This window comes from Cherax quadricarinatus, chromosome 68 (genome assembly GCF_038502225.1).
Source record: "Cherax quadricarinatus isolate ZL_2023a chromosome 68, ASM3850222v1, whole genome shotgun sequence".
Lineage (NCBI taxonomy): Eukaryota > Metazoa > Arthropoda > Malacostraca > Decapoda > Parastacidae > Cherax > Cherax quadricarinatus.
The window spans coordinates 14,760,153-14,772,434 of NC_091359.1; the positions used below are offsets into that span (position 1 = coordinate 14,760,153).

The 12,282-nt window shown below is 40.9% G+C and overlaps 1 protein-coding gene across 9 annotated transcripts in view; it reads left to right on the top strand.

The window, feature by feature from the left end:
- para (sodium voltage-gated channel paralytic) overlaps positions 1–12,282 on the top strand; it is a 431,083-nt gene that overhangs the window by 181,617 nt on the left and 237,184 nt on the right. For all 9 annotated transcript variants that reach the window (XM_070099700.1, XM_070099707.1, XM_070099701.1 and 6 more), the window contains one exon: positions 2,823–2,978. In XM_070099700.1, coding sequence (XP_069955801.1) covers positions 2,823–2,978 — 156 coding nt within the window. The remainder of the gene's footprint in view (positions 1–2,822; positions 2,979–12,282) is intronic.

Sequence of the window (12,282 nt, forward strand, 5' to 3'; positions counted from 1 at the left end):
CATTGCTATTTAAGCCAAAATTGCAAGTTTTACCTATTCGGCATGACATATATATATATATATATTATATATATATATGTATATATATATATATATATATATATATATATATATATATATATATATATATATATATATATATATATATATATAATCACATCGGTCCTTTCCCACCTGCAATAGAAATTTAACAATATACTAATGTCAGCTTTATGTAGGGTATCTTTTAGGTGATATATCTTGTAAAAGGAGTATTGGTATCTGTTGACTTTTATAATACACATGGGGGAAGTGCCTGGGGAACGAGAGGTGATACGATTTGATTCGAGTAAAAGGAAGAGGTAATTTCCAGTTTCTTAGAATAAGAGCCTATCACGAGCATCGAGGCACCTTCTTAAAGGAAGCCTTTACTAACATCTTCGGAGAAAACAGAGTAGAGGTATTGCAACTGGTAATTGTTACTCCTGCAAGAGTGCGCACCACTGACCTCCGACATTGGTAACCTAGTGCGGGTTAGTGTTGCTCCACATGTCAATGGAGGATCGAACTTTCACCCCCTCATCGTGCAAGAGTGTGACTACAAGCAGTAATTTCATGGGACGAAGGATCGAGCCTCCACTTCCTCGTACAAGTCACTACGGGCAACGATTAAATTGCCACATATTGTTAGAAATGTAAATCATCGGCTGATAGAGTGGAACTTGTGGCAGATGCCGACATATATCATCATAATGCCAACATATGTCACCACATGTGGCAGATGTTTAAATGTTAACATGTGTGGTAGACGTCAACAGATATGTACTAGAAGTAAATATAAATGTTATTGTTGTTCAAGGGAAGAGCTAAGCCCGTAGGAGTAATGCAGAGCCTGGGAAGTGGGAGGCTTTCAGGCTTGATTCAAGGAAAGGGAGGGCAGTTCCAGTTCCTTGGATCAAAAGCCCTTCACAGGCATTTATACACCGGACGGGTTAGGACAGGAGAATGAGAGCTGTATTAGAGGTCACTGTGCTTGTGGTGCGCCGAGGAAATTTCATTCTCTTAGGGAGGGCGAATGACCCCCTCCCACCGTGGGTTATATATCCTCTAGCAAGAGAAGCTGCCCCTGGTGTCTAGCGCCCACACCATGAGCTGTATAGGTATTTAAGCATAGGATACCTAAATGTTTGCCGATATCGATGGATACCAATACTTTGCTACACACCTACATACTAATAAACTGCCCGTGTGGCCTGGTAGCAAAGTTATTATGAGAGCTAAGAGAGGAGAATGTGACAATTACAAGGTCAGGTCACCTCAGCATTCGTCCCGGCAAGAGAACAATTATCTGAGGTTATGATAATGCTTAGATAGGTTAGATTAAGATATTTAATATTTAGCTTAAACAAAGTTAGGTTAGATTTCGTGCAAAATTAGAAAAAATATAACATTTTTCCCATGACTTTAATTTAGGCTACTTCCAGTATTTACTTATATATATATATGTAAAAACAATATTTTTTGCCTAGTAAAGTCGTAAAACATTTATCTCATTAAAAAATGCATAGATAAGAAGATGAGCAACAATAACACAATGAGGAAACCCACAGAGGTCATATAGCAGCAACAATAATAAAAGTCCCATATCGCTCAGTGTCCTGAGAGTAAATAATGGTTACCTGAGGCTATTTTCACCAGCCACAGACAGGGAGGCGTAACCCGTCATTATTTTGGCCCAAAAATAACGTCGACTAAGTTTCAAGGCCTGTGTAGTCAAAGTTGATGAATCAACATTATTTTTAGTTTTATTACTATTAATACTATTATTAAAAAAGGTGCTAAACCCGCATGGGTCACACTGATGACTTGTAGTTCACACTCTGAGGATAATAATTGACCAGCTGTTCTATACATTGCTCTTAATGGCTCGTTACTGTTTGAATTATTGTATTTACGGGAAAGCGCTACACTACAGGTCAATAGAAGGTAATCAGGTTTGATTCGAAGAAGGGAGAGGGTAGCTCCAGTTCCCTAGATCAAGAGCCTTTCATCAGCATCGAGGGTTTCATCCATATATATACGTGTATATATATATATATATATATATATATATATATATATATATATATATATATATATATATATATATATATATATATATATATATATATATATATATATATATATATATATATATATATATATATATATATATATATATATATAATGAAATTGTTGTCATATCCTAATCATTAGCGCATAGTTGTTGCATTGATGATTAATTTTAATAAGAAAACAATTTCATCAGCGAGTTGTTAGGCTTAATTTGGTTGTATTAATCCCTACTAGAGTCCAATTAGTTGAGGTATTAACAAGGTAGGGACACTAGACTCGGCTTTTTTTATATTTAATAGATTACCGTAATGATGAGAAAAGAAAGAGTTGTAGCCTCAGACTAGGCTTCAGGTAGGAAACTTGTAAGTAGCTGAAGTATGGCGTAGCCAACAAGTGGTAAAAAGACATACCAAAATATTGCTATTAGTACGACGTTTCATTTACACGAGGCGTTATAAAGTCTCATGTAAAACGTTGTATTTAATAAAGGTCTTTTGCTGCTTGTTTTTGCCAGGTTTACCAGCTGTCATATTAAAGGCACATGTTAAGCATTAGCGCTTAGGAATAGCAAGCTATAAGCTCTAGGATAGCCGAGTTAGAGCATGTGTTTGAATTACATTGTTCGAGGTTAAAGGGAGTGTTGGAAATAGAGGGATCGGGGGAAAAGAACCGTTAAGGCGAATCACCACCACTGTATATTAATCCTCTGACCTACCACCCACACCCAGGCTGTCTACAATGAAGACGATGACGATGAAGGCCCGCAGGCCGACCCCAACCTGGAGCAGGGCATGCCGCTCCCCAACCGCCTGCAGCAGATGTTCCCCGACGAGCTAGTGGGCACTCCGCTGGAAGACATCGATCCCTACTACATGAACCAGAAGGTATCTGCGATATATATATATATATATATATATATATATATATATATATATATATATATATATATATATATATATATATATATATATATATGTATGTATGTATGTATGTATGTGTGTGTGTGTGTGTGTGTGTGTGTGTGTGTGTGTGTGTGTGTGTGTGTGTGTGTGTGTGTGTGTGTGTGTGTTTCAACAAACCGGCTGTATCCCACCGAAGCAGGGTGGTCCAAAAAAGGAAAACAGAAGTTTTTCTTTTTAACTTTAGTAATTTACACGTGTCGTAAGAGGCGACTCACATGCCTAGAGCAAGGGACTAGTAACCCCTTGCTCCAGGCATGTTAGTTGCCTCTTACGACACTCTTATTTTACGGAGGAAGAATTCTGTTCCACTTCCCCATGGAGATAAGAGAAAATAAACCAGAACAGTAAGGAATATATATCTTGCTGTATCTTAGGAGCCCTGACTAGTACTGCTATACGTGTGTTCTAAGTGCTATTACGAATGGACCTTTGCTCTATCTTGGGTAACCTGACAAGTGCGAAGCGAAATTTACTATCTTAAACAACAACCCACAATAACGTGGCTGGAACAATTCACAACTAACCCACCATACCGTGTGTGGAAAAAATCATAACTCTCGGTTTGGAGAGGACAGTTTAGATGTTTCGATCCGTTCTGAATTTCATAATAGTCCAAAACGCACCGAAACGTCGTCCAAACTACCTCTTCGAATTGTGGGTTAATTTTTTAAAAGTATCCTCATAAATTACCAGCAGGACATCTGTTTCCTGACGCGGGTCTTAGTTATTTGATGGCCCGCAGCTGGAGCTTTTGGTCACCTGACCGAGGCCTTCCACTGGCTTACCGGTCCACCCCTTTAAAAATTAAGATTGATCGTTTTTTATCCTCATTAAATACGAGTTGCTAATTAGGAAGTGTGCCCAGGAAAACGTAATTAAGGTAAGTAATTAATGTAATTGAATTACTCTAGTGCATAATAATTTTATTATTATTATTATTATTATTATTATTATTATTATTATTATTATTATTGTAATTGTTGTTAGTGTTGATATTTACTGACGTTGCCAGATTTGGCCCCCAGACTCAGTCAGGCCAAAGCCTAAACAATTTTTTTTTCAGACCGTGTATAGTTGTATTACTTGTATTTTAGTACGACGAGTAATCCACTAATACTAGAAGTATTCTAGTGTTACTATGAAATCTAATTTGTTACATGATACATTTGAACACTGATTTGACACACTGAAAATAACGGCTTTGTTACTATACATTTTCCTCGGTGTATTGGGTTGATATGTGTTGTCTTTAGTTGTCGACTACACGAGAGTCATTATGGCTGCCTGGAACCGGAACACCAAGTAGTCAAGAATACTTTAATACCCAGAACGTGGATTGAAGTAATTTCTCAGTATATATAGACTAAGAGATTAGGTTAGGTAAGATTCGTCAGGAAACAGGACAAGTGTTTCCTGACGCGGGTCTTAGTCATATGATGACCCGCCACTGGAGCTTTTAGTCATCTGACGGAGACCTTCCAGTGACTTACCCGTTCCACCCCTCGGTGTATATAGACTGAGATACATACCTGCATATATATATGTCGTGCCGAATATGTAAAACTGGTCAATTAGCAAGAACTCATTTAAAATTAAGTCCTTTCTAAAATTTTCTCTTATACGTTTAAAGATATATTTTTTTTCATTAATGTTTTTTCGTTAATGATAATGTAAAAAAAATTTAATTTTGCTCCAAAAGAATCTTAGAAAACTTACCTAACCTTATTATAACAAGCGCAATTTATTTTAGCCTAACCGAACTAAATATATTTTAAATACGTTTACAGTAATTTAATACTAAACAAACACAATGAAATATATTTTTTTCGTTAGGTTTAGAATGATTTTTGCGAAATTATTGCATACTCAAATTTTCGCTTGTCCTATAAGGCAAGATGAGCGTTGCTATTTAACCCAAGATCGCGCATATATATATATATATATATATATATATATATATATATATATATATATATATATATATATATATATATATATATATATATATATATATATATATATATATATATATATAACTCGGTGCATATACACTAAAATACATACCTCGATGTTTATACACTTAGACATAAACACGTTTTATTGTATATACACAAATACATATACCTCTCACTGTTTATTTATTGATATAAACACCTCTTGGTATATATACACAGAGATATACATCTCTTTAAGAATAAGAATATCACGTAATATCGTGACTGGAACAATACACAGATAACTCGCACATAGAAACTGATCACGACATTTCGATCTGACTTGGACCATTAACTAGCCACACAGAAGCGCCAATTGAAAAGACTTAGTATATATATGAGGCGGGGCAGGGAGTAGGACCAGAGGAGGTAGTAGTATAATGGTAGTAGTAATACTGGTAGAGGTATAAGGTGTGCAACTGTGGTAACGAGATGGTGGTAGTAGTAGTAGTAGTAAGACAAGAGTCAATGTGCAGTGTTAGCGAAACAACAGTAATAGTAGTGGATGCTGTCTAAGGACTGCGGTATACCGATATACCTTTTTTTCTATTTTTCATATTTTATATAATCAGGTCACTTGTTCTATCTAGGCTGGAATATTGCTGCACACTAACAGCACCTTTCAAGGCAGGTGAAATTGCTGACCTAGAAAATGTACAGAGAACCTTCACGGCGCGCATAACGGAGATAAAACACCTCAATTACTGGGAGCGCTTGAGGTTCCTAAACCTGTATTCCTGGAACGCAGGCGGGAGAGATACATGATTATATACACCTGGAAAATCCTAGAGGACTAGTACCGAACTTGCACACGAAAATCACTTGCTACGAAAGCAAAAGACTTGGCAGATGATGCAACATTCCCCAATGAGAAGCAGGGGTGTCACTAGCACGTTAAGAGACCATACAATAAGTGTCAGGGGCCAGAGACTGTTCAACTGCCTCCCAGCATACATAAGGGGGATTACCAACAGACCCCTGGCAGTCTTCAAGCTGGCACTGGACAAGCACCTAAAGTCGGTTCCTGACCAGCCGGGCTGTGGCTCGTACGTTGGTTTGCGTGCAGCCAGCAGTAACAGCCTGGTTGATCAGGCTCTGATCCACCAGGAGGCCTGGTCACAGACCGGGCCGCGGGGGCGTTGACCCCCGGAACTCTCTCCAGGTAAACTCCAGGTAAACAAGAGAAAAAGAAAAAATGAGCATTTATAGGACAGATAATGACCCACGAGGGTAGGACAAAAACCTGGGGACGTAACTCATAGGGCAGAACTCACCTAGGCAGAAAAGCGGTAAGGCACAAAAAATATAGGAAAGGCGAAGAGGTAAGGGGGAGACAAAGATCAGGTCAAGTTGGAAATAAATGGTATAGAATACCGACACAGTGAAAATATTTCCATAGTTCCATCAGGTCAAGTTACGAGTGTCCTGAAATTTGGAGTATTTAGCAATGTAATGGGAAGGCACTTGCAGAGACAAAGCCAAGACTAAGAGTCATATTAAGAAAGTTGTATATAAGGGATGCTTCAACAGGACGGTGTCTGTGAAGGCTAAAAGAAGGGTAGACAGTTTTGGCAGAAGAGGACTAGTCAGTAGGATGAGAGTGTCGGCAAATCTTTTGTGCTCTGTAAGTCTGTCAGAAAGAGCGACCAGTTTCTCCTTACTATTGGAGAGGACAAGAGGAGCAAGAAATGCAATAGACTCCGGAAGCATCTGTAGCAGGAAGAGAGGTACAAACTAGATTACTACGAAGGGTGTTATTGTAGCGAAGAGTAAGTTTGATGTCTAAGGAACGGAGGAAGTTGTTAAGATTAGAAAGACTTGGAATATACGAAAGGCAAAGGAGAGATTTCACATGAGTAGAGAGTTTGGGAGGAAAGAAAGACCGTTCAGCACGTGAGCAGGCAGAGTTTATGAAATCGTAAGGGTAGCCAAGGATAGAAAACGAATAACGAGTCAAAAAAACTGTGGGTCACAAATGCGGAGGCGAGGAAAAAGAGAAAAATAAGAACACTTTTCTTGACAGAGGGAGCATGGTGAGAAAAGTAGTGAATATATAAATGCTACTCTGCATAGGCTTTCATTCTCCTATGTGCGTGTTATTTACTTATCTAAATTTCTAAGTGTTTATACGCTGGTATAAACACCTCTTGGCGCATATACACTGAGATATACACCTCACGGTGTTTATACACTAATATAAACGCATGATGTATGCACAGAGATATATATCTCTCAGTGTTTATACACTAATTTAAACGCCTGGTGTATATACACAGAGATGTACGCCTCTCAATGTTTATTCACTGAGATATATGCCTTTCAGTGTAGCTGACCTTTACTTCCCTCAATAGAGATGTCTGTTCATTGGGATATACGCCTCTCAGTGTACATGACCTTTACTTCCCTCAGTAAAGATGTTTATTCACTGATATATACGCCTCTCAGTGTACATGACCTTTACTTCCCTCAGTAAAGATGTTTATTCACTGATATATACGCCTCTCAGTGTACATGACCTTTACTTCCCTCGGTAGAGATGGTTTAGCACGTAGGTCACTCTCGTGGCTTGTATCCCTCTTCAGTCTCTGGCCTCAATATCATCTGGCAACAGTTCCACGTCTGCCAACCCAAAATATCTCCTCCATCCTGGAAGTGAACAACCCTTTCAAAGTGACTGAATCCTCTTGACAGTTGTGAGTGGCAACACCAGTCTTTAAGATTCACTTTGTTTCATCTCCAGCCTTGCCAGTCTTGTGTCTCAACACCAGTCTTGTGTCTCAACATCAGCCTTGCCAGTCTTGTGTCTCAACACCAGCCTTGCCAGTCTTGTGTCTCAACACCAGCCTTGCCAGTCTTGTGTCTCAACACCAGCCTTGCCAGTCTTGTGTCTCAACACCAGCCTTGCCAGTCTTGTGTCTCAACACCAGCCTTGCCAGTCTTGTGTCTCAACACCAGCCTTGCCAGTCTTGTGTCTCAACACCAGCCTTGCCAGTCTTGTGTCTCAACACCAGCCTTGCCAGTCTTGTGTCTCAACACCAGCCTTGCCAGTCTTGTGTCTCAACGCTGTTCTTCCTTCCTCAAGGGCCTGGAGAAGGAGACACAAATACAGTATAATGCAATTCTTTATTGACAACGTTTCGCCCACACGGTGGGCTCTCTCAAATCGCAAACAGATTTACCCAAGGCATTTTATGCTATATCACTCCCTCCTCGAAGTCTCTGGGCCACGGGAATTACTGACACCCTCCCTGTTCTTGTATTAATGCTGATCGCCTCCCCTTCCTCAGGCGCTGTGGTCCTTACGGGTTCTGAAGGGTGAGGTGTGTCTTACAGAGATCTGGTGTCGTACACAAACCTTTTGTGTTCTAGAGGCTGAGGTTTTGTGTCACAAAGAGCTGGGATATCTGTGGTTTCTCACATCTCTGGATTCTCTGAGTCATTCTCACATCTCTGGATTCTCACGGATAAAGTGTCGTGTCATAAACACACCTTGGGAAGCATAACCATCCTTTTCCCGACACACACATCCATCAAAGCCATCAGAGTCACGGGATCGAACAAAGGCATTCGTTATGTACCTTTTATGAGGCTCTCAGGTGAGTTGATAGGCACGTCATTAACGTGGGACGGAAGACTGAGACAGTAGGTAAAGGAGGGAAGTCACTCTGTCACTGTGTTGACGGGTGGACCTGTCCCCCGGCTCTGGTGAATGGTTGTCCCGCTGTCCACCTTACTACCAACACTCCATTTCTCTCTCTGTCTCTGTCTCTGTCTCTGTCTGTCTGTCTGTCTCTCTCTCTCTCTCTCTCTCTCTCTCTCTCTCTCTCTCTCTCTCTCTCTCTCTCTCTCTCTCTCTCTCTTTCTCTTTCTCTCTCTCTCTCTCTCTCTCTCTCTCTCTTCTCTCTCTCTCTCTCTCTCTCTCTCTCTCTCTCTCTCTCTCTCTCTCTCTCTCTCTCTCTCTCTCTCTCTCTTTTCTCTCTCTCTCTCTCTCTCTCTCTCTCTCTCTCTCTCTCTCTCTCTCTCTCTCTCTCTCTCTCTCTCTCTCTCTCTCTCTCTCTCTCTCTCTCTCTCTCTCTCTCTCTCTCTCTCTCTCTCTCTCGCTCTCTCTCTCACAGTGAGAACTTTACTGAGTGAAGAACAAAACTGAACAATACCGTGACTGGAACAATACACAAATAACCCGCGCAGAGCGAAGCTTACCACGACGTTTCGGTTGGTGACTGTAAATGTTCAAATCGGACCGAAACGTCGTCGTCAGCTTCTCTCTTCTATGTGCGGGTTATTTGTGTATTTACTGAGTGAAGTAGAGAGAACACAACATAGTATATTGTAGAAGTCATTCACACACAAAATTTTGTCAATATCAGTTTTATTTCTGCAGCTGACATTGTGAACTCTCTGTACCACTAGTTACCACTGTTGCTGCACCACCAACTTACAAGTTACCACTGTTGCTGCACCACCAACTTACAAGTTACCACTGTTGCTGCACCACCAACTTACAAGTTACCACTGTTGCTTAACCACCAACTTACAAGTTACCACTGTTGCTGCACCACCAACTTACAAGTTACCACTGTTGCTGCACCACCAACTTACAAGTTACCACTGTTGCTACACCACCAACTTACAAGTTACCACTGTTGCTGCACCACCAACTTACAAGTTTGTTGCTGCACCACTGTTACCACTATTGCTGCACCACCACCTTACAAGTTACCACTGTTGCTACACCACCAACTTACAAGTTACCACTATTGCTGCACCACCAACTTACAAGTTACCACTGTTGCGGCACCACCAACTTACAAGTTACCACTGTTGCTGCACCAACTTACAACTTACAAGTTACCACTATTGCTGTTGCACCACCAACTTACAAGTTACCACTGTTGCTGCACCACCAACTTACAAGTTACCACTGTTGCTGCACCACCAACTTACAAGTTACCACTGTTGCTGCACCACCAACTTACAAGTTACCACTGTTGCTGCACCACCAACTTACAAGTTACCACTGTTGCTGCACCACCAACTTACAAGTTACCACTGTTGCTGCACCACCAACTTACAAGTTACCACTGTTGCTACACCACCAACTTACAAGTTACCACTGTTGCTGCACCACCAACTTACAAGTTACCACTGTTGCTGCACCACCAACTTACAAGTTACCACTGTTACCACTGTTGCTACACCACCAACTTACAAGTTACCACTGTTGCCACTGTTGCTGCACCACCAACTTACAAGTTACCACTGTTGCTACACCACCAACTTACAAGTTACCACTGTTGCTGCACCACCAACTTACAAGTTACCACTGTTGCTGCACCACCAACTTACAAGTTGCCACTGTTGCTGCACCACCAACTTACAAGTTACCACTGTTGCTGCACCACCAACTTACAAGTTGCCACTGTTGCTGCACCACCAACTTACAAGTTACCACTGTTGCTGCACCACCAACTTAAAGTTACCACTGTTGCTACACCAACACTTTACAAGTTACCACTGTTGCTACACCAACACTTTACAAGTTACCAGTGTTGCTATACCAACACTTTACAAGTTACCAGTGTTGCAGTAACATGCAACACGTCACGGTAACTCTGGAACACCAACATTCCACTAGTTACCAGTGTTGCAGTAACATGCAACACGTCACGGTAACTCTGGAACACCAACATTCCACTAGTTACCAGTGTTGCAGTAACGTGCAACACGTCACGGTAACTCTGGAACACCAACATTCCACTAGCTACCAGTGTTACAGTAACATGCAACACGTCACGGTAACTGGAACACCAACATTCCACTAGTTACCTTCACTTCAATACAGAAAAGAACGGTGGAAAATGAGGAGAAATTTGAGGTAATCAGTCCCTCAGCCTGGACTCGATGTGTTCAGTCTTGAGGAAAGTACAACTTATGATCGGAGAAGTGGCTCATTTGCTGCACTTTTCTCAAAATTGATGGACTGAACACATCGACTCCAGGCTGAGGGACTAATTACCTCAATCTCATCATCTTCCACCGTTTTTCTTCGTGCTGGACTGAAAAAGCCACTGACTGTTGAAACGTTGTCTCAATAAAGATTCACAATTGTTACACAAGTGTCTGATTCTTCAAGTCGGTTTTCTAAACCATTACATCACACAACTGTCACAATACCATAAATGTTGCAAAACAACCACGGGGGGAGTTGAATCATAGTTTTAGGCCTTTCATATTGCAATAAACATCATCAGGGGCTTGTAGTGGTGCAGACAAGAGGATGAAATCCGAGCAGACACATTCAGAGTGAGCGTTTTTCCTAAGTTGCATGTTTGGAGAAGCTTACGACGACGTTTCGGTCTGTCTTGGACCATTTACAAAGTCACATAAACACAAAAGCGTGAGGGAGCCGGTATCTATAGGTGAGGGGGGGGGGGTGACAGGGACGGGAACAAGAGAGAGGAAGATAAAAGAGGATCAGAGTTTGTACAAGTGATCTAAGTTTATTCAGGTATTGTAGATGAATGGTTCAGAGAACCGACACGTTGATAAATTAGACATATGTGCAACTCTTGGGTATCTTTATTGAGGAAACGTTTCGCCACAGTGGCTTCATCAGTCCATACAAAGGAGAAACTTGAAGAACAGCAGGAGAATGAGGTAATCAGTCCCTCAACCTTGAGTCGATGTGGTCAGTCCATCAATCTTGAATAGAATACAGCATATGTGCGGAGAAGGAGCTTACAAACCGTAGGCAGGAGAGGTGCAGCAGTCATAGGTGGTGTCACATTTGTTCAATGTGGAAGTAGGTCGTGCCCAAGGGTTAGGCAAGCGAAGAATTCCCAAGTATTAAGATCCCAAGAAGTTGCAGTATCATACATAGCAGCATATGTGTAGAGAATCCAGGATAACTCAGAAGTCAGAGTGACTTATTTCCAGTTTACAGCCTTATGGCGGTGGCAAGGCGTTAAGTATATAGTAGGAAGATGAAAGGCCAGTGGTCCTTCCACTATAATGTGTAATTATGTATAATATAGCTGATATGAACATATACCTTGAATGATCGGGTGATACCCGACAAGATGTGGAAAAAGACGTTTATGTACAGTTCAGGACATTTATTGGAGGAAACGTTTTGCCACTTGTGGCTTCTTCAGTCCTAATTAAGAACCGAAGGAGCCACTAGTGGCGAAACATTTCCTATAAAAAATGTCCTGAACTGTACATAAGTGTCT